General features: G+C 58.0%; 8 protein-coding genes across 8 annotated transcripts; 6 read left to right on the top strand and 2 right to left on the bottom strand.

The window, feature by feature from the left end:
• The first annotated feature begins 679 nt into the window (after positions 1-679).
• L226DRAFT_16942 (uncharacterized protein) lies at positions 680-2,677 on the top strand. Its single transcript, XM_067672607.1, has 3 exons — positions 680-749; positions 952-1,321; positions 1,379-2,677. Exons 2-3 carry the CDS (start codon positions 1,162-1,164, stop codon positions 2,473-2,475), a joined length of 1,257 nt encoding a protein of 418 aa, XP_067542702.1. The 5' UTR covers positions 680-749; positions 952-1,161; the 3' UTR covers positions 2,476-2,677.
• Positions 2,678-3,840, top strand: L226DRAFT_16924 (uncharacterized protein). The gene has a single exon (XM_067672606.1). The coding sequence runs from the start codon at positions 2,880-2,882 to the stop codon at positions 3,747-3,749; it is 870 nt and encodes a 289-aa protein (XP_067542701.1). The 5' UTR covers positions 2,678-2,879; the 3' UTR covers positions 3,750-3,840.
• A 183-nt stretch (positions 3,841-4,023) lies between these two features.
• L226DRAFT_528328 (uncharacterized protein) lies at positions 4,024-5,338 on the top strand. The gene is made up of 4 exons (XM_067679331.1): positions 4,024-4,259; positions 4,317-4,517; positions 4,578-4,688; positions 4,746-5,338. Exons 1-4 carry the CDS (start codon positions 4,161-4,163, stop codon positions 5,130-5,132), a joined length of 798 nt encoding a protein of 265 aa, XP_067542700.1. The 5' UTR covers positions 4,024-4,160; the 3' UTR covers positions 5,133-5,338.
• Positions 5,339-5,471: 133 nt separating this feature from the next.
• Positions 5,472-9,290, top strand: L226DRAFT_497282 (uncharacterized protein). The gene is made up of 3 exons (XM_067677603.1): positions 5,472-5,545; positions 5,595-7,014; positions 7,072-9,290. Exons 2-3 carry the CDS (start codon positions 5,611-5,613, stop codon positions 9,064-9,066), a joined length of 3,399 nt encoding a protein of 1,132 aa, XP_067542699.1. The 5' UTR covers positions 5,472-5,545; positions 5,595-5,610; the 3' UTR covers positions 9,067-9,290.
• A 700-nt stretch (positions 9,291-9,990) lies between these two features.
• On the bottom strand, positions 9,991-13,965 carry L226DRAFT_541597 (uncharacterized protein; the record flags this gene model as incomplete). Its single annotated transcript, XM_067682071.1, has 9 exons — positions 9,991-10,336; positions 10,394-10,980; positions 11,046-11,351; positions 11,417-11,863; positions 11,915-12,020; positions 12,076-12,242; positions 12,300-12,488; positions 12,682-12,834; positions 12,889-13,965. The coding sequence occupies 9 exons, from the start codon at positions 13,963-13,965 to the stop codon at positions 9,991-9,993; spliced, it is 3,378 nt and encodes a 1,125-aa protein (XP_067542698.1).
• A 3,508-nt stretch (positions 13,966-17,473) lies between these two features.
• Positions 17,474-18,753, top strand: L226DRAFT_564738 (uncharacterized protein; the record flags this gene model as incomplete). The annotated part of the gene is made up of 7 exons (XM_067683686.1): positions 17,474-17,547; positions 17,609-17,735; positions 17,788-18,017; positions 18,077-18,209; positions 18,262-18,399; positions 18,448-18,584; positions 18,639-18,753. 7 exons carry the CDS (start codon positions 17,474-17,476, stop codon positions 18,751-18,753), a joined length of 954 nt encoding a protein of 317 aa, XP_067542697.1.
• A 1,539-nt stretch (positions 18,754-20,292) lies between these two features.
• L226DRAFT_16855 (uncharacterized protein) lies at positions 20,293-21,346 on the bottom strand. Its single transcript, XM_067672601.1, has 2 exons — positions 21,199-21,346; positions 20,293-21,143 (listed from the first exon to the last, which is right to left on the bottom strand). The coding sequence occupies exons 1-2, from the start codon at positions 21,208-21,210 to the stop codon at positions 20,376-20,378; spliced, it is 780 nt and encodes a 259-aa protein (XP_067542696.1). The 5' UTR covers positions 21,211-21,346; the 3' UTR covers positions 20,293-20,375.
• On the top strand, positions 21,035-24,385 carry L226DRAFT_528326 (uncharacterized protein). Its single transcript, XM_067679330.1, has 5 exons — positions 21,035-21,160; positions 21,226-23,051; positions 23,151-23,477; positions 23,531-23,944; positions 24,022-24,385. The coding sequence occupies exons 2-5, from the start codon at positions 21,483-21,485 to the stop codon at positions 24,076-24,078; spliced, it is 2,367 nt and encodes a 788-aa protein (XP_067542695.1). The 5' UTR covers positions 21,035-21,160; positions 21,226-21,482; the 3' UTR covers positions 24,079-24,385.
• Positions 24,386-27,520: the final 3,135 nt, after the last annotated feature.

Genomic DNA, 27,520 nt, shown 5'->3' with positions numbered 1-27,520 from the left:
TGCGAGGGTGGGCGGGCATCAGTGATCTTGTTGTGTTCTGGTGTGATGCAGCGGGAGCAAGATGGTTGGAAACGAGACAAGAACAGGAGGAGGGATTGTGCTACGGACTGCTAGGATGATGATGGGCGCAGAAGTATGGAAGACAGCATGGGATGTGCATTACGACAGACGGCGACGAGCCTAAAAGTGGCACTGACAGGCGTGGTGGATGCGGGGTTGTGCACGAGAGCCGGGAGTTGTGGGGGCGGAGAGGAATACGGAGTAGCTATGGCATGTATTGCGCAGGCAGGGCAGGGCGACGTGATGGCTATCAACGTTCAGATGGGCTGATACTCGGCGAAGCGGACAATAATTGGCTTCCGGGGCAGCTTGTGGTCGCACTTCCGCATCCGGCCTGACTTGGAACAGTCTTGGACGCTTCTCGCTTGCGGTCTCTCACCGATCTCACAGCTTCCGTGCTCGACTCTGAGCTTCGTCGCGTCCCTGCGCAATGCCGCCCTCAGAAGCTTATAAGTCTCCGTCTCGCCGCCCACCCCCTCCCCACATCTCCTCCTCCTCCATGTCTCTCTCTCCCTCCAAACGCGGGCCCTCGCCCAGGCCAGTCCACGACTCTATCGCCGAGCCACCCGCCAAGCGACCAAAGGTCCACCACCCACGCGACCTATTATCGGACCCTTCCTCAGGTGGCGGCCTCCGCACGCTTCCCGCAGCCAGCCTCGGTGCAACTGCCGATCGCCCTCAGACCTGCTGTGCGTGTCGCTGCCACGACGGGTCGGTGAGTCTCCTTGTCTGCCCACAATTGAAAGCGAAACAACGATTGCCCTCGTATCCTCCATTGTATGCGTCGTGGGTCTGCCTCATGTATCAGGGCGGTCCTTTATGTCCAAAAACCTATTGTCCGAATTGGTCCATCTACCAGAACGCCGGGCTGATCTATCCTGATTTGTCCAGGCAACGGAGCACCTGCCACCAAACATCCTTTCGTGCACTCCTCTGGAACATCACTACCCTCGGCAATGCGCTTGCGATAGTCACGAAGGCCTTGCTGATTCTCCCGTTCCCAACGCCAACGCCACCGGTCGAGATGACTATTTATCCTCTCCGTCCGAGCCTACGGGCTCCGTCTCTAACCCCTTCCCTTCGTTTCCTTCCTTGACTACGATGCCTTCGATGAACTACCACTTTGGCTCGGGGGCAACCCAACTATCATTCCTTGACGCCCCAACAGCTCCTGGCACCCAGGGCGGTGTTTCTCAGGGCGGGGCGCCCTCTTGCCACAGCGATATGCTGGCTCCCCTGTTCGAAGCATATGATGGCACAGGTCGGTGTTCGATGTCTATCAAGATGTCTGATTCTGTCTCACTTTCTGTCACTCTAGAATACACTCAGGATATATTCGCCTGCCCGTTATATGCTGGAGACGATATTCTCTCTCCGGTCGTGGACTTCGGCTTCAGCGCATTACCACCAAATCCGCCCTCGCCGGCTTCACGTTCCAGCTCCATGTCGCGTTCAAGTTTCGCCTCCTTTTCTCCCTGCTCTCCCGGGGACTACCCCACGCCTGTGTCTGACAGCGCAGTGACCACACCTGCGCCTAGCGAGGCGTGTCTCGGGTGGCCTTCCGGGGACCCTCAAGCTCTTCTTGGACAGCACCTTTGGCTCGGTCTAGACGGGAAGGGTACACATGAGCCCTCTTACGTCTCAGGATCTGCGCCCCTCTCTCCCACCGATTGCTTCGCGTTCGACCTGTCACACATACCCCACCTTATCCCCTCGGCCACGACAGGGAGGTTCGCGGAGACGAGGCGACATAGCGAACCCGCTAACCTCGCCGCTCTCCATTCTGTACCATTTTACGCCTCCTCGCGGGACGTGCCATCCCAAATAGCGTCCGTTCCTGTCCCCGCAGCCTTCATGCCGCGCCCGATCGCAGATAATCTGGCGTCCACTTCGGCTTCGGCTTCGAACTCCGCGCTGCCTTCATCGATCGCCCCCCATCAAACAGAGCTTCCGCGCCCCCTCGAGGTCCAGCAGCCTAAACCGGTCCGAGGTTTCAAGCCGCCAATCCTGCTCTCTGGGTATCAATACGACCCCAAAGACTTTGTCAGGCGGCGGTCGGAGCCTATCCTCGCATTACCTCCTCTCGACATCTCCAGTCACGAGCCTGTCGAAGAAGACGAGGACGCCATGGAGTTCGAGGACGGTTTCGAGGACACCGGGGGTGACGACGACGTCGACCCCAGCATGCTCGACGGGATGGACGTGGGATCATGGCTGGGTGTGAGCCAGGACGGGGCAATCTTCGACCCAAACTGGTCCTGGTTCCAACCTGGAATGGAGGCGTCGTCGGTTCTTCGCACCGGGCACGATGGGTTTGACTGGAGCATGGCTGCAGGTGCTTCGTACCCCACTGTGGCCCCAGGTTCTGGCTCCAGGACGATCTCCTGGGACGCCTTTTTCGCTACCACTCATTAGCGTTCTTTTCTTCTTGCTCGTCTGATCCTCCGCACATCCTCATCCATTCGCTCGCTCGCATATTATTATCGCATGCATGGTTCGTCGCATTGGCACGTTGTAGCACATACGTTCGTCATCCTGCTCTGCTCCGTTCGCGTACTCTATCTGGTCACTGGTTTATCTGTAGCAATACTTCATTCGCTCTTACCGCGCATATAGACTCGGTCACTCAAATCACCCGTCTGTCGTCCCCCCGTATGTCATACATATACTGCGAAAGCCCCATACGAGTCATCGTCTGCCCACGAGGTTGACGTAATTTGCAATGTACGTACTGCCCCGGCCCCGTTGGAGCTGGCTCATACTTATTTCGACTGCCTCGAGAGATCGATCACCATCGTTCTCCATTGTACACCCCCCACATGGCGGAGTTCTCCATCTCAATCCTTACATTCCCTCCCGAAATCCGCGCGCTCATATTGGCGAATGCGGTCATCTTTACGAAAACGCTCGTCCGTATTATCAATGGCGGGGAGGGCCAATCTGTCGCGCCGCAGCTCTCGCTCCTCTTGGCGAACAAGACTGTGTACGAAGAGGCCGCGGCGCTGTTCTACGAGCTGAACACATTCCGCTTTATCCTCCCCTCCCAAGGGCGCGACTCCTACTTCGATAAAAGAATGCCGATAGAGACGAAATGCGTCAGGGCCCTGACGGTGCCCACCCAGTACATCAATCGCCTCCGCCACGTCGTCTTCTACAAGCCTCTGCAGGGGTACTGGCCCAACGGACCGCTCACGGACACAGCGCTCGGGCCTGAAGGACTCGGGGAGAAGGAGCTCGCGCTCATGCTCGACACCATCGCGACGCACAGTGGAATCCTCACGTCCATTAGCGTCCAGCTGCAGCGCCAGAGCACCGTAACCCACGTCCAATGGGACACCGACCCGCTCGTTATGTTGAAGGAGCTGGATCGCGGACAGCGCTTCAGCAGCATCGTCGAACGGCTTCCGCAGCTGCAGCGGCTGGAGATCTGGAAGGGGAGGAAGTGCCTCGTCTACTACATGGCGGGCATGAATATGTTTCCGGAGGGTAGAGTGGAAAGGGGCGAGAAGTACGCGAAGCCGGTGGAAGAGGCGAAGCTAAAGCAGGTCAGGGAGGAGCACTTCAGGGGCGTGAAGAGTGCGCGGTATGAAAGACGGGCTTGGGGGAGATATGTGGAGACACAGAACAGCACGCACGACTTGTTCATGGCAGAGGGATTCGTGTTGAACTTCACCGACCGAGTTCAGTGAGTTTGTATGCATATATCCTTAGCTTGTATGATGATCCCAGTTGTTCCATGGGTTGAAATGAACAGCACTGAGAGTGACCTTGGAAACCAGCTGCTTGGGTCTGGGGTATATAGCGGCCGCCACCGATCGAGCGCGGGGGCGGCAAAGGTACCGCGGATCCTAATCTCAGATCCAGTGGTCAGGCGCCCCCCGGCACCGGCTGTTAGAGTCAAGCGGACCAATCGGCCCAGAGAAATCACCGCGTACTTCAGCTCGTCCGCGGCTCCCCCGCTCCTGCTTTCCTTGGGCGCGATCCTCCTCATGTCCCTCCTGCCCTCCCTGCAGATGACTGGTCATCCTGCGTTCCTTCACAGCTGACAATTACTGTCTTGACTCCCATCCTATCCATACTTGCGAACGTACAGGCTCGGCATGCTCGCGCGGTTGTCTCTCGCGGCTTCGAGGACGTTTGTGTCGGCCATCGAGGTGGGAGGACAGTGTTCGACAACTGGAGATGAGAGGGAGGTACTGGTGAGTGCCAGCGGTGGTTGCGAGGAGACCCGGTCTTTATGTTGCATTGTGCCTCAGAGCTTGAACGTCGAGGAACTCTGCCAACTCGTCAGGCCTCTTCCATACCTCGCGTGGGGTACGGTGTCCGACATCTGTACACGCACTATCGTACCCGTGTACAGTGCACTATCGAGCACACTGCACGATGATGTGGAGGGCCTTGCACAGCTGTTCGTTGAGTTGGAGACTGCGGCAATAGAACGGGACGCGTACTTCGAGGTAAGCACGGACGGCATGTCGGACCTGGTGACCCAATGTAAGCTGACCAACCCTTGTCAGCCTGTTGAGCGGGATGTCTTGCCAACTCGTCTTAAACGCTGTCAGAGCACTGAGAGCGTAGCACCATTGCCCTCGCTGCCTCCCAGTGTGAGGCGGAGATCCACAGTAAGGGTACGTCTGCTTGATCACTTCTCTCCTTTAGCATGGCTCACCAATCGCGAACTCCAGAGGAGCAGCAACCCAGTCGTAATTGAAAATGATGACCCGTCAATACCGACTATCGTCATCACGCCTTGTCCGTCCCTCCCACGAGAGGTCGCCTGTCTCGTGCCGTACCAGGACGCTGCGTTTGGCAATAGGCTCCCTGTTCCGACACATCCAGTGCTCAACGACGTCTATCCGCCACTTGTCGCCAAGCCATTCCCTTTGGTCGAACGTTGGCGGTACGAAGACGGACATTGGCACGCGCAGCTTCCGCCTGTGCAAGAGCAAATGTCAAAAGGCATGTTTTCGCGGCCACTCTCCACTAGACGTCAGAGGGCCATAGACATGGCTCGGGCGCGCACCTCACGCGGCCGGACTGTCTACTCGCGGAGCAGTCATAGGGAGGGTTGAGCATGACTGTCAGCTTCACCCTTCCCTCATGTCGATACCCTGCACCCACTGTCCTCCATCACTTCTCTGCATATCCTGCACTTGTCGCATCTTTATCCGCTTACGTTATTGTATATGCGTCTGTCTTCCCTTCGCTCGTTTTTTGCATATATGTACTGGATATCTAGCAATGCTACCTGTGAATTTGCTTTGCATTGAGCGACCCCGGACAGTTGCATGGATTTGCACGAAGTCCGAAGACAAGCCGGTTTCGCGTCTTCGACCCGACAGGATGGGGCGCACGTGTTTGGGTGATGGCTGTATGCGGTGACCTCACCGCGCCTGGCGGGTGCGGAGAGGCGCCATCCACCACGTATTCCATGCTCTACGCTCACCACCGGGCTCGACACAGAGCTCATTGACGACACAGCCTCGTCAGTACAACTTACTCATCGTTCATGATGTTTGCTGACCGGTTCTCAGGCCGTTGGGAAGCCAAATGTCCCTGAAAGCGCTGTTCTATGCATATGTGCTAGGCGGTCTAACATTCCTCCCGCTCCTTATCCTCGCTGCCATCTTCTACACCATCTACACGTCCGTTCCTGTTGGCGACCCAGACCCAAATAAGCTCAGCAAGCGCGAACTTGAGCGTCGCGACCAGCCCGACGCGCCCGATCCACCATCAACCACCTCCGCAGCCACACCACCGGATGTCAACGACCTACCCAAGCCCCGAAAGGGGTGGCTTACCGTGCGCCGGACGTTCGAGGAGAGCCAGATCGATTCGTCATACGTGGACATGGTGAGGGGGTTCTTGGACTCGCGGTCGAAGGATCCGAAACGGCCGAAGGATACGTGGTACGTTGCGCTCAAGGGCAAGGTGCTCTATCTGTACGAGGACGAGAGCATGACGGAGTGTGAGGCTGCGATTGAGCTGAGCGGGCATGACGTTGTGATCTATCCCGAAGGCCTCCCAGACGGCGAGCTGTACGCGAAGCGTAACGCAATCTGCCTCAAGCCCAAGGCGTCGGCGGTAGGGAAGGAGATGCCGAGCGTGACGAGGGAGATGATGCTTGGGGAGTTGAGTATCGACGAGCTGGTTGAGGAGAAGGGCGGGAACGCGCGGCAAAAGCAGCAGGAACGGGAGAGGTTGGCGGAACTGGAGAAGAGGAGGGAGGAGGCGCGGGAGCTGGCGATGAACACCTCGACGCCGTGGTTCATCTTTGTCCGGTCGGTCGTGGAGATGGAGGACTGGTATCTCGCTCTGGTGCACGCGTCGGACAACCCCGCGAACAGCCCGACGCTGGACCCACTGAAACCCGTATTTAAGCCGGAAGACATGGCTCACCTGGTCGCCACACTGGACGAGCAGCCCGACGTCATCCCCATGCGGTGGCTGAACGCGCTCATTGGTCGGATATTCTTCAGTTACTACCGGACGCAGACATTGGAGTCGTACATCATCGGCAGGCTCATGAAGAAGCTATCCAAGATCAAGCGACCGGGATTCCTCACTGACATCAAGGTTCGCGAGGTCAGCGTTGGAAACCGGGCACCGACGTTCAGCAAGCCCATGCTCAAGGAGCTCACGAAGGAAGGGGACGCTTCGCTGGAGGTTCATCTCGCTTACAAGGGCGAGGTTCGCATCACGGTGGAAGCCACAGCAACGATCAACCTCGGTGCGCGGTTCAAGACCTACGTCGTCAAGCTTGTCCTGGCATTGGTCGTGCGGGAGATCGAAGGGAACCTGCTCGTCAAGGTGAAACGCCCACCAAGTAGTCGCATATGGTACGCGTTTACGCAGATGCCGAGGATAGTCCTGGACGTGGAGCCTGTCGTGAGCGACCGTCAGATCACCTGGAGCATGATCCTGAGCACCATCGAGTCGAAGGTCAAGGAAGCAGTAAGTCGGCTACATCGGTCTGTGATTCTTCTGGGGCTGACTCGTAACACATTTTAGATCTACGAGTCGGTGGTCATGCCGAACATGGATGACATCTCGTTCTTTGAAAGCGCGCAGTACCACCACCGTGGCGGCATCTGGGCTGACGCATCACGAAGCGAACGAGCACCCACTCTTGATGGCGAACAACCTTCTTCGACAGATGGCACCGGGACTCCTTCCACGTCACCGGCCGAGGATGCCCAGGTCACCCCACTCCCCCGCTCGCACTCAGCAGAGGAGGTCGAGAATATAGGTGGCCCCGGGACATTGCCGGAGCCTGAACCCATGGCTCGATCTACTACTGTAGGTGCGGCTACACCAGCTGGCCTGGGGACGTCTCCTGGGACCAAGCGACGTACATGGTTCTCGAGCGGTCAAGAGGAGCCTGATGTCTTCGCAAACGCCCCTTCCAATCCTGCGATCTCTGACAACCATGTTTCAAGGGGCCGGACACTCTCACATGACGCAAAGACGGAACGGCGTTCGAGCTTGCCGGCTTCCGTCAATTCCACAGAGGACTCGCCTCAGAGGGTAGACGATCGCGACATTGAGGGCGACGGTCAGTACCTCTCACCGACTCCGCAGGGGCGCCGCTCCATCTCAGCCTCCTCTCGTGCCGCCTCGGTCTCTTCGTCTCGTGGCGGTGACATATCTGACGACTCCTCTGACGCACATATGGCCACCTATCGGTCGAAGAGCCCAGCTCCTCCTGGCAGCTCTCCCCGCCAAACTCCATCGAGCCCTGCTGGAGCATCCTTCTTCCAGACTCTCAAGTCTCGCGCAGACAAGCAGGCGCTGAGCAACACTGCAAAGGAGACCATGCGGAAGTGGGGTGTGAACTGGGGCAACTTCCGGCGGGAGACCTTGGGAAGCTCCGGCTCTGCCTCAGGAGGTGTTGGGTCAGCGGACGAAGGCGTCCCTGATGCGGGACACGGACACCAACGGCGCATTGACAGCAGGACATCGGTCGTCCGGCCGAGCTACGCTGAGCTCCGGGCTGCGGTGGAAGAGAGGCGGGAGCGAGAGCGGGCGCCTCTGCAGGAGGCTTCATCGCGAAGTAACACGCCGGCGTCCGTGCCTATACCTATGCCGCAGAACGGGAAGGGAAAAGAGAGGGCTGAAAGCGTCTCGCCGGGCCATGCGAGCACGCTGCTTGGTGTGTCTCCGACGGCAAAGTCGGATGCGAGCGCGATGCCGCGTTCCGAGTCTCCTGTCCCACTCGAGAGAACGGTGTCGCAGGCGTCGGGTTCGTCGCATCCAAGCGCCACCCATGCACTGGGCATGACACCTGACGAACCCGAACGGCCCTCCTCGCCGATTCACACACAACCTCCGCCACCGAAGACGATGACCATTCCTGGCATCCACGCCAGCCACCGTGGGGATGTCATGTCGATGGGATATGCGCCACCACCACCACCCGCAGATCAACAGGACCAGAAGAAGGCGCCACTCCAGAGCGTATACCGATTGTGGAAGAATCCTGGCAATGCGAATACAAGTACACCGCGCAGCGAACCCGCAACAGTGTCTCAAACAGGTTTCACGGGACGGGACCAGGACTCAGCGCAGCCAACGTCGGAGGAGGGGGAGCCTACGGCTCAGCCACCCCGTCCTCCCCCTGGCTCAATACCACCGCCTCTCCCTCCCCGCGCGAACCCGACACACGTCTTGCACTCTAAGCCAGAGGTCGCACGGCTGTCTGAGACGGACACGTCTTCGCTGTCCAAGGCATCCGCAGCACTTCAATCGATCGCTTCGAAAGACAGGGTCAAGCGAGCCTCGCTCACACCGCCGACGAGCATACCCTCTTCTCCTGGACAAGACAGCAACATGCCAAGTGGAACGGCGTCGCTGGATTGCGCTGCGGATGCGTTGGACGCGGCAGCTTCCCCTGCATCTATCACACCCACTCCATCATCGCCACCCAGTCTGCCACCACCTCAAGGTCCGAACGGCCGAGGTCCGCCCCCAGCACTCCCGCCTAGGCGGCAACGGACAACTTCATAGTGCATATTCCAGTCATCATTGATGTTTTCAGCTCTCCACTCATTGGCACTACGACACATCTTGTGGTCTGTCGTCGACATTGGATTGTATTGCATATATTCTATTCTGCTGCCGCATTGTACCTATACGTACTCGAGTCACTAGGACCCACCTCAGCAATCGCACCCCACCTTGATCCTGCAATCGCGGCGTGCGTTGTCCTTCTCGATTGTTCGGAACTACTTGGACATCATTTTCCGAAGTCCCAGCGTGACCCCAGCTGGGTTCTTTGCGCCTCGTGGTGGGGTATTTGAATGGCGTCTGACGTGATGGAGATAAACGAGGGACGTACAAGAACGCGTGTTGCGGGCGCGGCTGAGTCTGTGGATGCTGCGAAACAACGGCGAGTATGTTCCGCTCTCAGGCAGCGCCGTTGTGAGGGAGGCGTCCAAGAGGGCTGGCTGCACGCCACGATCAGTGTTAAGCAGGCACCGAGGGCAGAGGAGCTAGTGGTTTGATATTGAGTTGGTCTTGTCTGAATTTGGGTGATGACTTATTTCCGCAGGCTCTGTGCGCCTGGCGCTGCCCAGTGCTGGCGACAAGTTAATTCTCCCATCAGCAAAATCTCCAAATGCTTCCGACGATTCCGGCGCTTGCAATCCTGGCGCCTCGATTGGGATGCCTTGAAAGCGAATGCAATGTATGAAATGTGACGGGATGCGTGGAATGGGATTATGCATATTGGGGAGGATTCCGGAGAATTGCGTATGCATCCAACATGCAGAATGCCAAGGGTATGGTGTCGATGTCGCAGCCTGGCGGATGCAGTTTTGATCGTGACCATGGACGCTTGTTGAGGCTCTGTGTTGTTAGCGACAGTGGTACGAATCCTAGTCATACAAAATTGCAGTGCAGCGGTATAGACTATCGAGACATGAATCAGTATCATAGCTCTGCGTATCCCTCAGCGGCCGTGATGTCCTCCTCAACGTCGTCCACATCGCCATCAAGGTGCCCCTCCTCAAACAAGAGGCTGGTGCCGCCAAGCTCCTCCTCCTCATCTCCAGAGGAGATGTAGCCATAGTCCGCAGCCTCGTCGTTCTCCGGATCGTCCTCAGCTTCTATTTGTACAGGGACATCCGTCCTACCAGCCGGGTCGTCCTGATCGTGCTCCTCGGAGCGCTCCTCCTCGACCTCATCGAACACTGGTTGGGCGGCCGAGGAAGCGGCTGTATGTTGATGTCCGACCGCGTTCCCGAAGTAACGCATGAACAGGTCGCGATCGGAGAACCTGTAGATCATTAGTATCACTGTACAAGGAACGACATGGCGAGCGCTACAGACTTACATGCCAACATAATGATAATTCCAGTCTTGATCATCGTCACCGTCGCTGTCGCGCCGTGCAATGCTTGGACCGGGCAAAGTCGAGTCAGAGCGGCCATGAGCAAAAGCGGGGATCAAATGGACACCGCGCAAGAGTCGGCTAGGGGAGATGAATCCAAATGCGTCGTCGTCGACGTGGGCAAAGCGTAGACGGTGCAGACGGCGCGTCATAAAGCCTCCGGGAGCGGTGGAATCCAGTTCAAACCAGCGGACCCAGAGAATGTGGAGCAGCCGCTCCGCAGTGTCCGGTGAGCCATCCTCTCCAGAGAGATACGCCTTGACGTGGAATACGCTGATCACCCGGGCATAGACATACGGATGGACGGCGGCATCGTCAGGCGAAGCGAGCATCATGACGTCTGAATGGGTTGACGGGTTGATGGAGTCCTGGGTGCGTCGCATGTCATATGTTGTGTAGTTGAGTCGGACACGCTTGTGCAGACGGAGGGCATTGGATCGAATTCTTGTTCGCGCAACATCGTCCCGGGACTGTGGCTCGTGTCCAGTTAGCCGTTCATAGATATGGGCCTTTACCTTGTAAACAAATTTCTAAATGGTAGTGTGAGGTGCACGTTATGTTGCGACTCGGAGATACTGAAATGCAAATGACTTGCCTCACAGCCCAGATCATCTTGATTCTCATGAGCAAAGGCATCCAGGTCGACAGCGTTGCGAGGGTCGTCGGAGATGTGGTAGTGCTGGGTTGGTAAGGTCAACGAGAGCGGATCCTTGTCGGCGGCTCGAAGCTGAAGACGTCGTCCCAGCTTGCGCCGTTGTTTCAGGGCAGTGGCTGGAGCGGTAGACGCAACCTTGTAGACAAGGGCTTCACGCCTCTGGTGCTTGGCAATCTGGCTGATAAACTTGACGTTCTTGTTAGTGCGCATGTAGAACCTCTTGACCCTTCGATGTTCAAGTTCTCCCTACCAGAATGCGAAAGAAATTAGCCTGGCTGTTGACGAGCTAAGAGACAACCAAATTGGCTCACCGTCTGTGTAGTCCAGCCATCTGTGGATCCAACCAGTCGGATATAGCGCGGGTAGTCTCCAAGTCGATGGTACTTGTAAGTGTTGAGGTCGAACTTCTTGCGCTTGGCTGGTTCTTTGCGTGGGGCTGTGCGTGTTGCACCGGGCAATGAAGACACCGCCGCAGCCCTAGGATCGGCCCTCGCAGCCTGCGCGGCTTTACGCCGTTGGCGAGAGGCCGTCTCCTTTGGGAGCTCCTTCGTGTCGTAGTCGGGGCAGAGCTGGTTCATGAATGTGCGCATTACCTCGCCGAGGGATGAGCATATTCGCTCGAAGCGGGCGAGCGAGCTGTCAGAGTGAATACGCAATTTGGCGAGCGCATGCCAAGTTGCCAGCAGGAACAGCATGTCGAGGATCATCTTGTTATGGCCAGGTCGGTCCAAAAGGCCCTCAAACACGGGCATGGCAACCTAGTCAAAAATGGTGAGGAATTTATCATGAGTGCTGCTCGAATTGCTCACTTGAAGTATGTCTTCGAAATCTCTGGCCGCAAGCTTCTTCAAGGCTGATACATTCGCTCCGAAGCGACGCACTGTATCACGCCCAAAAGTCGGTACTTGAGCAAAGCTGACAAGGCTGAAGTGAGTCCGTGTAACATACACAAGCAGTGGATCCAACTTACCGCACATCGAGCTGCTGTACACGATCCCCTCCTGCCGAGATGAGGACCCGGATAAGGTGCGTGAACGTCGACTTCCACACTCCCAGCTCAAATTCATGCATGGGATCTGGGACAAGCATTTGATAGACATCGAAGCCGAAGTCGTACAGCCGGGTTGAGAAGGCGCTCTGTAGCAAACCATAAGGTCGTCAGTACAATGTCTATGGAGATTATGTATAACATACACGGGATGAAGTCGTCGAGTGCGTGTTGAGCGGGCTGTTTTCCACCCGGCTAGCCTCAGGACTAATACCATCCTGGAATATCCACCGCCGAACCGTCGCAATGGCGTGTTGTAGAGGCCCTGTGTCCTTGCGTGCATTCTTCGTGCGACTGGCAAGATCCCGCTTCGTGCCCATGAGGTAGATGTCGTTCTTGCTGACATGACAGTCCGGGCATGGGCACTTTGCAAGATACTTTATGCATGCAATGAGACACCTGTCAGAGGTTGTTGTAAGCTGATTGCACATGTGGACATGTTCTAGGAGCGTACTTCTCTGGATAATCAGCTGAATATGTGAATATGCGAGGAAAGAGACGGCGGAGGATTCCATCCCCGCATTCGACGATGAAGCCATGCTGGTAGGCGTGTATGAAGTCGGAGTCGAGCAGTAGCAGCCATATTTTCTGCATCAGCTCGCGCTTGCAAAAGCGCAAGATTGAAGCAGAAGCCGGCTCGCCATACTGTTTCTGGTACCAAGCCTGCACGGTATCCGGAAGCTGATATTAAATACCACAATTAGTTGTTGTACTTCAAGTCGTTGACACGCTTACCGATGGGATATACGCGAGGTGGTGCGCCGCAAAAGAGTTCGGCTTCGCACGAACATACTTTGAGAGCCACCCAAAGAAGGCATATATTGGCCAGAGTGATGCCGTCCCAAAGTTCGTGAGGTGTGTAGAGTCGGAATAGAGCATGACGGGGGCTACGGCGTACTCCAGGTCAGGCGCATCTCCTGCTTGACGTGGGGCTGAGCGGATCGCCCGGTCGGCTTGAATCATAGCATCAGAGTTGTACAGCTCCGAGTACATCCGTTCCTCTGATGTCGGAACGTCCACAACCGGGTCGGGGAACTGCTGAGATCCAGACGTTGGTACCTCAGGCTTGCGCCGCCAGTAGAGACCGAAGGGGAGCCAGTGCGCCTTACGGGTATCGACGGCCTGTGCGGCTGCCTTGATGACCTCGAGGAATGTGCGGAAGTAGATGCCGCGCACCTCGAGCTCAGGCGCAGCCTCCTCACTTTCATGCGAGACCTTCTCCTTCGGCACATTGATCTTGATGGACCCCTCACGCCAACCATCATTTGCACTGAACGCCCCCTGAGTCAGTGCAAAGGTGTCCATGCGGTCGAACTCTCGCGCAGCGCTGAACCCTCGCAGATCTTCGCGCTCGAAATCGTCGGCCAGAAGGACGTCATTTACGAGGCGGTCCAACTCCCCTGCAGACTTGACAGCTGATCCAGAGTAAAACCACTTCATGAGACGGAAGACGGTGGCGTTGAGGAATGGCGCGAAGATGTTGGTCGACTGGGACGTAGGAAGCCGAGCCCCGAACGGACGAAGAGGATTTACTTCGTCCAGATCTGGCGGAGGTCGCGCGTGTGTCGCAGCATCGGCGAAGTCGCTCAGCGCGACATCCTCCTCCGGGTCGTGCTGTGGCCGGGCAGAATACCGTCGGAATAAATTGAAAGAGTTGAGCTTTGTCTCGATGGGGGGAGGGGCAGCGGGCTCGGTTTCTAATGCAGTGGGAATGTCGGGAGCCTGCGCAAACGATTCATCGGAATCCGGGGGAGGAGGGGGAGGGATTACGCGCAAGTGGTCGGGTAGGCCAGCCAAGGACGAGGGCTGCATGTCTTTGATTTTCGCAGGTGCGCGCCGCTTACGCCCTGTTCGGCTGAAAGTCTCTACAAATACTGGCTCCAGACGTGCGCGTTCAGCCTGTGTAAAATGATGTTAATCGATCAGCTTGCTTAGGTGGAGTTGACGAGCAACATACCTCCGCGCGAGCCTTTGCCTCCTCCTCACGCCTCGCCTCTTCCGCTGCTGCTGCCTCCTGCTCCTCGATTCTCCTTCGCTTAGCTGATCGTTCGGCCTCCTGTTCTTCGACGCGCTTTTTGAGGCCTGTTTGAATGAGAGGCCGAACTCCTCTGCAGTAGGGCTGGTGCGAATTGTATGACTTGATGTTCTCCTTTTTACAAGCGAGGCAACGGCCATCCTGCATGGAGAGACCGAAGAGACTGAGTAAAAGCACTGCAAGTAGACAAAGAGTGTGACGCCGCATAGACGAATATGAACTGTTAGTCCAGGGCGAGCATGACCGGAGGACTGAAGGAGTGCGCGCCACTTACTGATGCGCCTGTCCTAATAGTAAGACCTGATTTACGAGACACTCCACTAGAGTCCGAACGTTCCAACGTTGCTGGCAATTATCATTCAAAGCGAGAGCTTTGACCATAGCAGTCAGAGCGGTAAGTAGCAAACACAACATCGCAGAGCTAGAATTACATGTTGCATAAAGTAAAGCGACGATGTGCATACAAACTCTACTAGTCGTGAGCGCATGAGTACAGAAAAATGTGTGGGCAAGTGCGACGATCGAAGTAGTCCAAGACATCCATGAAGATGAAACTGAACCCCCAAAGATCATACCGCAGACGTCTTCTCCACTGGCGACTTCACCAGGCTGGAGCTCTCCGACCTATCCACATCCACACTCAACCCTGACTCCGCCGCACGTACAGCCGCAATGAGGTCGAAGTGGAAGAACGGGGTATCCTCCGAGACAATCGGGGCCTCCTCCTTTGGTATCTCCTCGATTGCCTCGATGTCAGGCTGCTTCTGACGCTCGATCAACTGTCTCCGGCTGCCTCGGTAGGGAACGACGGATGCGATCTCAGTCGGAGCGAGAGAGGAAGGCTGGCCAGTGCCAAAGCCACCAGCGATGAGTGCCCGGCGGATCCAAGGGGAAAGGATTGTTGCGAAGTGGAACTCGATAGGCTTGTTGGCCCAGCGTTCAACTTATGTGCGGGTGTCAATCAGCGATTGAACGCCAGTGGTGTCGATATGTGAACTGCGGAATGGATTGGGTCAGCTATATACACCGGAACGCTCGAGCCGAATGAACTTACACCCCAGAGAAGTCGAGGACGATGGCTTGGAGAACAAGCTTTGCAAGGTTCTCCGCATTCTCGTCCTGACCTGGCCGAGGGCCTGGGTCGTTCCACGGGCGATCGCTCATCCTGATCGTGCTCATGTCGACACCTCTCCGGGGGTTGGTCTTGACATAGTCAACGAGAGCGTCGTTGAGCAGGGAGGTGTTAGGGTAGAGAACGCTCTCCTCGAAGCGATACACAATCACGCCAGGTGGAGGCGGAGTGACTTTGACGGACGAAAGGATACCGGGACGCTCCTTCAATGGCACATATACTTCCCGGACCTCCGATGGATTCCTGGTGTCGTGAAGAGTCACCTTCCCAAGGAAATGGCCGCGAAGATGAGTGACGCGGATCAAAAGGAGCGCGAGGGATGCACAGATGGAGGTATAGATGCCGTTCTCAATGGCGGAGAAGATCGTGACAAGGACGGCAGCTGCCCATGTGATGAACTCGAGCGGGGATGCCCGCCAGAATCCATACACTTGGCGGGGACTGGCCACCAAGTCAGCGACGGCATGGATGACAACGGCAGAGAGGGGCGAAGCGGAAGCGAGGGGAAAGAGCCCGGGGGGGTTGCCGTCCATGTAGCAACCCCGGGCCAACATAGCGTGTACCAAATCTTCGTCCCGCCCCACGCCTAACCCGAAGATGAGACGAACTTTATAGATCATGACAAGCATCTTCACTCACGCATCTTGTGGGGCGTGTCCCCTTGCGACCATCTTCCCAGCTCGTCAACGTCTTGGGGCGGCTCCGGTGTGCATGGACGACTGGTGCTCGAGTACTCAGATGTGACTGCAATCCATGTAATCAGTACAGAGTCGATCGTTGAGAACAGACGTGCATACTCACCATCCTCCGCAAGTGATGCCTCGGACTCGTCCAAGCCCGAACTGTCGTCTGGGTTCCCAGTCCAAGGGTGTTCCACTGCGAACCGAAATCTCGTTAGCGTCCGACTTGCATGTACCATAACAATGTTGAATCGAACCTAGTCGCCGTAGAGTCCATGAGAGAGTGAGCCTGCAGGTAAGCCAGAACAGACAAGACAGAGCATGATGTGAGACACCAGTGGGAAGACAAGAGCGATATCAAGCGCTACGCTCCAGCCGCGTTGCTTTGTCACACCGGATATGGCATGTTAGACGCCAACCTCACCTTCCCTCCTCCTCACCATGAATACGATATACTCACAGCGCGGTACAAGATGGTGAGCTATTCTCACAGATTATACCTCTCAGAACACTGAACTAATGTCGTTTTGGCTTGCTGGGTTAAGCCTAGCGTCCAGGTGAGCCAATCTTGCAGATATCGCCTACCCGCATGCACAAGCGCCCAGGACATTGCAAGGATTGCGATCTGCGATCTCTCGCATTGTCCTGGGTGTAGCCTGCGCAAGTCGCCATCGGATCACTTACTTTATGTCTCCGTATCCATCACGCCCCAGAAAATGCTTAAAGGTACGTCGTTATCTGGCTTTCAATCCGCCCCTCCTACTTCCTCTCACCTCGTTCTCTTGCAAGTTTGCGTGAACTTCTCAAGAACACCTCCTCCTTCACAGCCCTTGAAACATATAAATGGCAGACGAACACTCGTATGTATACCCACATATGTCTGTCCCATTGCGCCGAGGTCTAACTAAGCCCCGGCACTCCGTTCGTCCCAGTCACTCTCAGGGAAGCCCGAGGGGCCGCTCTCCCGCTCGTGGAGGACGCCGTCACTCTCGCTCTCCAGACCGCCGTCGCTCTCGTTCATTTGGACGCCGTCGCTCTCGCTCCACCGATCGTCGTCGAGGACGTGGTGATCGCGCACGCTCCTCCAGTCCTCGCCGCCGCCGTTCCCGCTCTCGCTCACGTGCTTCTTCTCGACTCTCCCATCGCTCCTCATCCCCATCCGGGGGTGTCATATCAGCGAGCGGCCGTCGCGAGGACCAGGGACAGCCTCAACCTGAAGAACCGGGCCCCAACCAAGCTTCAAGCCCACGCCTCGCCGCGGAGGCGAAGTATTACCAGCTGCTACACGACGTCAGCGTGGCGAAGACTCATAAGTGGCACGTTCAGTAAGTGAGCTATTGCCTCCAGATCAAACCCTCCATTGAAACACCCAACCACCCAATCAGATCGACAGACAGTCCGGCAGCATGTATGCAACATGCTGCACGACTACTCCCCCGCATCCATGATCCCTTCATCAACGTCTCTGAAGCTATGACCATCGGCCTCATGCTCAGTGCTGGAGACAGTCCGGAGGCGAACGAAGCACGGGCCGCTGCCCTGCAAATGTGAGCAGTGTCTTCGCAGATAATCATGCGCGTGCATCCTGCTAATCCATCTCATAACTAGTTCACAGGACAAGCGTGAGAGATGCCTCCGCGTTTTCAATTGGATCCTCGAATCAGTTCCGTTTTTGCGAACCACGCTGAACCTTCTCGAGGAAAATCCGGATGAAGTCATGCTCCTCGGACGCTTCGTAAGTGCTCCATGCTTCCAAGTACCTGACGCTGATTCCTGTCCCTTCATAGCTTGATTACCATGCTCGCGCCGCACGTGGTACCGATATCAACACCATCAAGGCACACATCCGTGACTGGGTGCCACCTGTCTGGCTCCCGGATGTGGGCGCAAGTGGCATGAGGATCGCCCCAGGCTCCCGCTATGAGAAGAAGGAGAACCTAGGATTCTCCGCACTCTGGACCGCGCGTCTGAACATCCCCCGATCCCTTCGTGATCAGTTCGATCGCGATCCTGATGAGTTAGTCTGTCCTCGCGCTCATCAGTATTCTACTCACCCCTGCGTCTGCGCCTGGACAGGTTCTGCAAGAAGATACTTTGTGGTGAAATTGTCATTGATCACACTAAATTTCCCAGCTTTGTCTACAAGGAAGGACCATACGACACAGACAATCAAGCTCAGGGACTGTTCCGTGGCGAACCCCTCGTCAGCGTATGTGCTGAATTCTTGTGTTGCAATTCTGGTTGTTAACTTGCATTCACAGGCTTACCGGAGCATCTTCAAAAGCCCGACGGCAGCTTTGAGACCACCCGGGGCCAACGGGACAGGACGCGGCTCCATCTCGAAGATTTACAACCTCAGCACCGTCTGCCCAGAGAGCATCGCTTATATTGCATGCCTCGTAAGTTGACTTTCTCTTCAGCACTTGCACGCATCTCATGTCTATTAGGTCCGAAATGTCCTTTCCAACAGCACGACCTGGGAGCCAGACAACGGCGCGTTCAAAGGTGAGGAATTCTACAAGAGAATCCTCCGGGTTTTCCAGAACGACGCATTCGCCAAGGACACTCTCGCATTCTGGAATTGGTGCGTGCTTCACTGAAATCCAGAAGCCCTTGCGAGGTTGCTGATCATTTGTAGGTACGTCTATGGTGCTCCTGCGCCTGTCACCGCGTCCGATGCTACCGACCTTGCTGGAGAGCCTGACCAGGCCGATGTCATCCTCCAGCAGCTCGCTCATGTTCCTGAATTGTAGACCTGTATACATCCAGCTAGATATCGTGTATAATGAGCCACCCCGGCCCGAATGACCAATGTGCTGTGCCGTTTCCCTATATACGCTCGATGCCTGATCCGCCCGCTCGCTACAATGCCGCCAATGTCAATACTGCGACAGATTCTGTGCGGATTCTGAGACGTTCCTCTGACATTCACCTACATTGCGTATGAATGCATTCAAAAACACACCCGTCGTCGCACACAAATTCTGCAGGATTCTGTTGCATTTGGATACACATATAAACAAGCTTGGGAGATTGGACATAAATTGTCGACATTGCACTCAGGGGGGGAGTTCAGCGCATGAGCTTCCAATCTCGCCAGATATATTCCGTAGAATTAAGACAATGCATTGAGATTCGCTCGATTGCACGTCATTGCATGCTCCGAGAGAAAGTGCTGATGCCCTTGTGGCGCCTTGATTGACAGGAGGGATCAGACCCCGGGCGAATCGCCCGCAGCGCGCGCTCTGACCGCGTCGCACGTCGAAGGAGCGACGTGCAGTTCGCGCTGGAAGACATACAGGGCTGCGAGGGACGGGGGTGTCGGCGAGGATGATGGACCGCAGAGCGGGAGAGTTGGGATAGGCAGGAGAGGGTTATTAGGGTTTGGATGGCATCTGGGAGATCTGGAGATCTGTGTTCACGGGAGGATCGATGAGGAGATCGGACAGAAGCTGCCTCGGGGATCGCGACGTTCTGGCGGCCGCGCCCGTTGCCACGGAGACAGCCCGGTCCGCGCTGGGCGAACGCCCGTGGTGCTCGAGGGCGAGTGGCCACTGCAGCCACGAGTGCTTCCAGGACAGACACACGGAGGGGTTAATAATATTCGGTGTATACGCCACGGACGCCTCGTTCTCGACCCAGCGACGCCTCAGCCTCACTCGTGAAACCGATAGCAAGGCTGCCGCAGCCTGACTCATCCTCGGCCTCGTCTCAACCTTCAGGCTCATTCTCCCTATCGTGTCCGAGGCAGCGTCAACGCGCTCTTGTGAGCCGTGTCTCAGATCGTGCGTCCCGCTATCACGCCGGGGCTGTCAAACGTCCTCGACAAGCTAAAGCCTGCTACAGCAGCCGTGGCCCTGGCTCGTCGGACTCTGCGCGCCTCGAGACGCGATCCGGACAGCCGGCGGCGAAGGGATAAGTGTGCCAGGCGGTGCACGCGAACGAGGCTCCAGTTTAAGCTGCCAGTGGGGGGTGCCTGGCTCTCCGCCATATTCTGATCGCGAGTCGCCTCCGCCTCCACTTCGCGCGCACGCCTTCCTCGGCAGCCTCTTCCTCCTTCCTCCATCTCAGCTTGCCCTCCCTCCTCCCTGCCCTGGCCCGCTCGGTGCTTCTCTGCTATCACGACCTCTGACGTCCCGACACGCCCACGATGATGATCACGGAAGAGGACTCCTCCCGGGAAAGCGCGCTTTTCGAAGATGTCTTGCATATAACAGCCGAGCAGTCCCGCTCGCCCATGTCATCCCCGCCCCAGAAGAGGTTCATCGTCGAGCCGCAGGTACTGAATGCCGCGCTGGAAGTGGAGGACAGGAAGCCTCCAGGTGCGTCATCGTCCGCATTCCATTGCACGCGTGGAATCTAACTTGACAGCGGCTTATTGTGCACAATCTACTGTGAATGCCGCTCCAGTGCTTCCCCCGCCCACCCGTACTGTCCCCGCTGGCGGCGGCCTGCTCCCTCCACCGCGTCCGAACGGCCGGAAAGGCGGGCCCCCACGATCGACGCCCTCGTCCCCAGCAACGAGCGGAGACCACTCGATTCCATCGCTCCCGAACTCACCTCTCTCGTCCCCGTATTCAAATTCGCCCGATACCCCAGCAACTGACAGCGGATATGTCCGGCCATCGCCCCGATTGTCCAACATTCTCAGCCCTGAGTCCCTCGTGTTCAATAGCCTCCGGCGAAGGTCGATGGTGGAGCGGGACGCGCTCTGGGATGGAGAGAGTGCGAAGGAGGTAGTAGAGTCGGCGAGCATACCCCCCTGGTCGCCCCGCGAGCAGGCAGAAGAGCTGCCACTGGCGTCGCCGCAAGGCTCCTTCCAGAGTTCCCTGCCGTCGTCACCCGAGATGGCAACGACGACGGTTGATGGATCGCGTCCGCCACGACAGAATCGGTACCTGACAGGACTGCAGAAGATCACGAAGCTGGGCAAGACGAAGCCGCCGATCAGCATGTTCACGGATACTGGGGTGCGCAACTCGAGGCGGATGAGCGACGCGGAGGTGGATCCGAGAAGAAGCCAGAAAAAGGGGAGCAGCGGGAGCGAGGACCTGTCGTCGCGGTACCGACGGATGCTGGACAAGGGGGTGAAGACGGCCGGAGAGCTGATTAAACCGTCGTCGAGCGTTCCCAGCTCGCCAATCTCGCCGACCGTGAAAAGTAAGTGTTTCCCGCAAGTATGTATTGCAGACATGTACCGATCGCGGCATCGCGACTTGTTGCAGACGTGGTCCCCGGGGCAGACAGGCACGGTCGCTCGGTGGAGGAGTCAGGGACTCGGGTGGGAGATGGGGTCGGACGAGGGGGTTTCAGCAGGACGGGAAGCGTAGTAGCCGGCGGTGCGCAACACGCATCAGCGACGCGGGGGTCGGCTGTCGCCAGTTTGGGAGGAACGTCGCAGAGTGCGAGTGCCAGGGGCAGTCCGGCCTCCGTCGCAGCCTCGCCACGCACCTGGCTTTCCCACGGTCGGCAGACCTCAGACATGTCTTCGTCGTCGTTTGCGCCCTCGTCCAGCATCTCCCCCTCCTCCGAGTCCTCCCACGAGCCACCCTCCTCCACGACCGAGCCCCGCATCAGCATCTCGTCTACCATATATTCAGACTCTCCTAATCGCCATTCCTTCGATATCCCCCGCCCCGCCATGAGTCCCGACCGCGAGTCGTTCATCGACCTTGCGTCGCCCACCATCTCGCCTCGTGCCGCCGAGTTCCAGATGATTGGTATACCCCCCACATCCCAGTCCTCCCACACAGAACAGCCTATTTCTGCTACATCCCGCAAGAGCAGCGACTCCCAGTATGGCAAGTCCCCGTCTTATTCGTCGCCAGCCAGTTCGAGTTCTGCGTCCTCGAAGCCGCGTCTCGCACGACTCGTGCCGCCAACACCTGATAAACCACCGATTCCGACCGCGCCGAAACCCGACTTCAGCCACCGTTCACGCTCCACCAACAGATCTTCGCCGGTGCAGTCAAAGAAGCCGAGTCCCTTGTCCAGCTTTGCCGCCGACCTTGATCCTTCGCTGCCAACCTTCTCCGCGTCGAACGCGTTAACACCGCGCGAGCGCGCCGACCGCATCCGCACCACGCGGAAGCTGCAACAGGTGTTTGGGCAGCTGCCTGGGGTGTCGCCGGTGTCGCAGGAGCCGCAGGAACTGACGGTGCCCAACGGCTGCATGCCTCTCCCGGGCCCGCTGACGCTGAATTTGTCTGCCAAGCGCAAGCCCCAGCACAGGCCGGCGGTGTCCATGTCGGACGACGTCGCCAACTCGACACCCGTGTACGACGCCGCCGGCGACATGGTCTGGCCGCCCCCGGACGGCACCCGCTATGTGACGCTCGCAGCCCGCCGACACTCGGCGCCGCTCAGCCCGGACGAGTTCTCGTTTATGGCCCCGGCCCCGCGCCGGTCCACCGACACGGACGTCTCGGCGTCGATGGCCTCCATTGGCCGCGACGCGTCCTCGGTGATCGAGATCGGGACCGCCGAGGGTGCGCCGGAGACGGCGAGCGAGACGGCGAGCTCGCTGAGGCCGCGGCGGGGACGGAGCGGGGCAGGGCCGGGGTCGCCGACGTCGTTCATAGACCTGTCTGATGAGGAAGGGATGGCGGACGCGATGTCGGACCTCGTTGTCGAGACGCCCAAAGCGTCCCGGGGACGCAGCCATCCGTTCTCGCCGTCCACAGCCTCGCTCGCTGACAGCCTCTCGTCCGACCAGCAGGCCGAGGAAGAGCGCCGTCGCAAGCGTGAAAAGCTCGCCAAGCTCCATCGCTTCCTGGGTTCCCGTGTCCCACCCCACCTCGTCCTCGGCCCTCTCGACGAGGGCACCCCGCTCCCGCCCCCTGCGTCCTCGCCGTTCGCCCGTGCCCGTGACAGCGCCCCCGACAACGACGACGACGGAGGAGACATCCGCAACGCCAAGATGAGACGTCGCAGAAGCAGCTCCGCCGCTGAGTTCTCCCGCACATGGTCCGACGACATCGATAGGCTCAAGGAGGAGCTCAACGAGCGCGAGAAGGCGATTAACGTCCGTCGCGCGGTCAAAATGGAGAAGGTCCGTCTCTTCCCCTTCCCGCCGCCTCGCTTCAGTGCCTCGCGCCCAATGTACTGCACCGCTTGCGCATGCTAACCACCCTCTCTTCCCTTCGTCTAGATGTTCGGCGTCGCGCCTCCACAGACACTCTACCATACCCGCGCACCTGTCTCCTCCTCTCCCAACATATCTTCTACCAATGTTTGGCAACCCTCCCCTTCCCCTTCGAGAGGCTCTCCGAAGAGTCCTCCTGCCCCTCCTTTCCGTTTCACCACCACCGGCCCTTCGACCAAGGCGAAGAGCAAGAAGCGTCCCGGTACCGGCGACTCGTCCAAACCCCTCATGGACGACCATCGTAGTAACGATGGCTTCCTCGACGTTGGGCGGTCCTCTGTGTACATGCACTACCGTCACTCGTTAAACTCCCTCAACGACATCATAGACAGGGTAAGTTCACCCAAGGCCACCGTTCAGTGCGCTGTGCTGACAGACTCGCACAGGATGACAAGGAGTCTCTTGCTGAACTCCACGACTATCTCACTGGGGACCACTACAAGACGGGGGAACAGTACGACTACCAGTTTGGCGGCGCTCTGCCGTCCACGTCGAACGCCCCTAGTGTCTCATCCCCGCTACCCGACGAGTTCGCAGTCACCACGCCAACAACGAAGGCCGAGCGCCGCAGGTCGCTCCCATCTCGTGTCTCGATTGCATCTTTCTCGTCCGAGATCAGCATGATCATCGCGCCGACACCGACCGATGCGGCGTTCCAACAGCGGCGTCGTCGCGCGGCGAAGCTGACGCACTTCTTTGGCGTCGACTACCGCGATCTCATGGGAGAGATCCTAGACAGCATCGAGAAGGGCCTCGAGGAGGAGCGCGGAAAGGGCACTTTGAGGCCCGACGAGGTCAAGGTTCGTCCGCATCTCTCTGCTACGGTCTATCACACACAGCCGCTGACGATCACGCTCCCATCTTCTTTCTCTCACAGGATCTCCAACAAAAGTTGGTGAACCTGAAGACGAAGCGGAATAGCCTCTCGCGGTGAGCGTTGAGCGGGCGCCGCATTCCCCCATCGCATGTATCACACATCTCTACTTCAAGTTTGACGCATCTGTCACGACTCTTATGGAACCATCTCAACATGTGTTGTGTGTGCTCTTTCTCTCTCTTCGGACAGTAGCTAGCTAGAGTATAGCCTGTACTTAATCGTGATGTCGCGGCCAGCGCAGCGCGCCCGCACGCCGACCATGCATTCCTACGTATATTATCCTGTACAATATAATGACGACATGTTGCCCGCGGAGAACGTTATGTAATCAACGAAGGTGTCCGAGTGAGTAGTGATAATGAGTAGGTAGGGTATCCTCAGAGCACGACGAGGTCGCCTTGGCACGCGTGACACCAGAATATATGCGACTCGTCCATGAACACGGGCCGCTTTGCGGGGTGGGCATGTGTATGCGGGGGAGGGGTGGGCGGTTGCGACTCTGACGCAGGTTCGACGACGGCAGGGAGGCCGGCTGGTTTCGCTAGAGGGGAGTGGCTCTTCGAGTTTCTTGACGCAGGCCGCGTCTGGTGGGCGACTTCGCTATCGATGCGAGCCTTGAGCATGCTCAGGCTGACTTTACGCTTGTGCTTTGCCTCGGGCGACAGACCCTCGAACGCCGACAACGTGGCGGGGGGAGACATCCCGCTGGGTCTGTGCGAGGTGAACGACGCCCGGCGCAGCTCGTCAGAAGGGTCGACCGCCCTGTTAGATGGCCGTCTGGGGACCGGAGGTTGCTGCTGCTGAGTAGAGGCCCTCGAAGACGGCCGTGCGAGGGGTCGGAGCTGCGCAAGTTCGTCCTCGAGCACGGTCACTTGCCGCTGCAATGCGTGTACGTGCGCCTCGGCGTTGAACACTGACGTTTCGAGGGCACGGACTTGGGAGTGCGCAGTGGAGAGCTCGAGCGCGTGCTGCTGCTTGAGCGCACTGAGCATCTCCTCGTCGAGCGACTGCGACTGCGTGTCCGGCTGCGATGACGGAGCCGAGGCGGCCTCCCGGAGCCGTTCAAGTTCCTCGTCCTTCTGCGCTTGTTCGGCTCGCAGGGACTCCATCTCCGCCTGTGCTCGTTCCAAGAACTCCTGCGCCTCGCCCTGTGCTTGCGTGCGCTCGGCGAGCTCGCTGCGCAAAGAGGCAACTTGTGACGTCTGCGCCTGGAGGGTGTCCGTGAGCCGGCGGATCTCGTCGACGTTGGAGTTGGATAACTGGCGCAGCTTGGCGCGCTCGTCCTCGAGGTCGGCGACGTCCTTCCGCGCAGCAGTGTGTTCCGCTTGCAGCTCGGAATAGGCTTTCTGGAGTTCCGTAGAGTCCTTCTGCAGCGCGGCACGCTCGTTCTCCAGGGCGCTCTTCAATTCGTCCCGCTCTCGCTCAGCAGCGGCCGTTTCGCCACGTACTTGCTCAAGAACAGCCTCGAGCCGGGAGATTACCCCGTCACGGGCGTGAATGGTACCTTGGAGTGTGTCCACCTTCTCGCTAAGCATGACCTTTTCGTCCGTGAGTTCGACAACCTTTGCCCGCATTTCCTCCAATGACCGCATGAGGCCGATCCCCTCCGCCTGGAGCTCTTTCTGCGTCTTCTCCGCATCCTCGGCACGGGCGGTAGCAGCCCTGAGGTCGGCCTGCACCTGCTTGAGCTGACGGGCGTTCAGCTGGAGATCCGATGCGAGGGCTGCGAGCTTTTGCTGCAGCTCGGTCACCACGTTCTTGTTGTGCTCGATCTCCGTCTGCAGAGCGGTGCGCTCCCCGAGCAAGCCGTCCCGCTCCGCGATGACGGAAGAGAGCTGCTCTTGTGTGGCCAGGTGCTGCTGCTCGACCTCCGCGTGGCGAGCCTGCCAGTTCGCCTCAGTTGCGCTCTTTTGATGCAGCTGATCTGTGAGGCCATCCCGCTCCGCCTTGAGTTGCTCGTGGGCCTTGTGTACGGTTTGAGCACAATGCATACAACGCAATAAATGATTTTGGGATGACCTACCTGACGGAGCTTGGACAGCTGAAATTCGAGCTCGTCCGCACGGTCTTGGGTATTCTTCAGGGTTTCCTCCAGACGCTCGGCACGGTCATCGCTCTCAATCTGCTCCTCAAGCTCGCGTACGCGGCGCTGAAACTCTTCCGACTGAGTTCGGAGCTCATTTATGGCCCCGTTCAGGAGTTGTATTTCGCGTTCCTACAGAGCGGTTAGCGAAATCGTCAAAATCTGTGATGTGCACGCTGACCTGATCCCGCGTCTTGTCTGTCAGCTCCTTCTCGGCCTCTGTGAGGGCAGCTATTCTCGATGCGGACGCCTCGGATTCCGATTCCAGTTGCGAGACCCGGACTTGCAGTTTGGCACCCCGGGAGAGCTCATCCTCCAACCGCTTCTCCGTCTCTTGTAACGCTGCACCAGTAAAGTGAGTGTAGGGACACAACACCCAACGAGATACCCCATACCCTGCTCTGTGCTATCCAATCTCTCCACAGCGGCAGACAGCGACGTCTTCTCAGAAACCAACAGAGAGATGGTCTGCTGCTGTTGCTCGACGCGTTCTGAGTAGTCATGAACGGACTGGTCCAAAGATTGGACCTGCTCCTGCAACCGGGTCGAGTTCTGCCGCTCAGTCTGCAAGGCCTCTTCAGTCGCTTTCGCCTCTAGAAGGAGATCAGTGTCTGGGTCAACCAGGTGAATTATTTGACCACATACTGGCGAGCGCCGCGTTCAACTCCTGTACCGAGGCACGAAGCGTGTTCCGTTCGGCCTCCAAGGACGATATCGACGCATCTTGCTTCTGAGCCTTCTGCGAGAGCTCCGCCTGGGTCTTCCGCAGCTCCTGCACGATCTTCTGCAGCTCCTCACTCTTCGCCCGCTCGGCCAGCAGCGCTTCCTGCGCCTGATGTGCCTCTGCTCAAACTCCATGGGTATATGCGCCGCATACAGTCAACGTGTAGTCACGCACTTTGTTCCACTTGCGAAAGATGGCCCAATGACGCGCTCAACGAGGCCTTCTCCGATTCGAGAGATTCAATTGCCCGCTTCTGGTCCCGCACAAGTGCACGGAGGTCTTCCCGATCCGGCGCCGCGGCAGGCGGGGAAGTCGCAGCTGGGGGTGGTGGGTGCGCTGCATACCGTGGTGCGGGGGAGGCGAGTGCAACGGGGGGAGATGGGGTAGCGTCGACGCGGGGGAGCCCCGAAAGCCACGACGTATCGTTGTGTGTCCCGTTTGACGTTGCGCCGTTCGAGAACCTATGCCACAGAGACGAGGCACGCCGGACTTTGGTTGAGCTGCGCGCAGCATATAGACGTGTGAACGGGTAGCACTCACAAGTCGGCCACATTACTCTCCTGCTTCTGCGATGGCGGGGCTGCATGGGCGGGTGCTGGCACAGTTGCATGGGGAGGGTGCGGGGGAGGAGAAGCAGCCGCGGCCACCTCGGCATGGGTGGGCGGCACGGGGGAGTATGTTCTTGACGGCGA

The sequence above is a fragment of the Lentinus tigrinus genome (genome assembly GCF_003813185.1).
Source record: "Lentinus tigrinus ALCF2SS1-7 unplaced genomic scaffold L226scaffold_1, whole genome shotgun sequence".
In the NCBI taxonomy this organism is placed as follows: Eukaryota; Fungi; Basidiomycota; class Agaricomycetes; order Polyporales; family Polyporaceae; genus Lentinus; species Lentinus tigrinus.
The sequence above is the reverse complement of the archived record's forward strand: the minus strand, read 5'-3'. Positions and strand labels throughout refer to the sequence as shown.

Bases quoted from the DNA above. Each gene is read 5' to 3' on its own strand.
- L226DRAFT_16942 (XM_067672607.1), top strand. From the start codon at position 1,162: ATGCCTTCGATGAACTACCACTTTGGCTCGGGGGCAACCCAACTATCA. The intron at 1,322-1,378 runs GTCGGTGTTCGA...CTGTCACTCTAG, and splicing joins CGAAGCATATGATGGCACAG to AATACACTCAGGATATATTC.
- L226DRAFT_16924 (XM_067672606.1), top strand. From the start codon at position 2,880: ATGGCGGAGTTCTCCATCTCAATCCTTACATTCCCTCCCGAAATCCGC.
- L226DRAFT_528328 (XM_067679331.1), top strand. From the start codon at position 4,161: ATGCTCGCGCGGTTGTCTCTCGCGGCTTCGAGGACGTTTGTGTCGGCC. The intron at 4,518-4,577 runs GTAAGCACGGAC...AACCCTTGTCAG, and splicing joins AACGGGACGCGTACTTCGAG to CCTGTTGAGCGGGATGTCTT. The intron at 4,689-4,745 runs GTACGTCTGCTT...CGCGAACTCCAG, and splicing joins GGCGGAGATCCACAGTAAGG to AGGAGCAGCAACCCAGTCGT.
- L226DRAFT_497282 (XM_067677603.1), top strand. From the start codon at position 5,611: ATGTCCCTGAAAGCGCTGTTCTATGCATATGTGCTAGGCGGTCTAACA. The intron at 7,015-7,071 runs GTAAGTCGGCTA...AACACATTTTAG, and splicing joins AGTCGAAGGTCAAGGAAGCA to ATCTACGAGTCGGTGGTCAT.
- L226DRAFT_528326 (XM_067679330.1), top strand. From the start codon at position 21,483: ATGTCTTCGTCGTCGTTTGCGCCCTCGTCCAGCATCTCCCCCTCCTCC. The intron at 23,478-23,530 runs GTAAGTTCACCC...AGACTCGCACAG, and splicing joins TCAACGACATCATAGACAGG to GATGACAAGGAGTCTCTTGC. The intron at 23,945-24,021 runs GTTCGTCCGCAT...TTTCTCTCACAG, and splicing joins TGAGGCCCGACGAGGTCAAG to GATCTCCAACAAAAGTTGGT.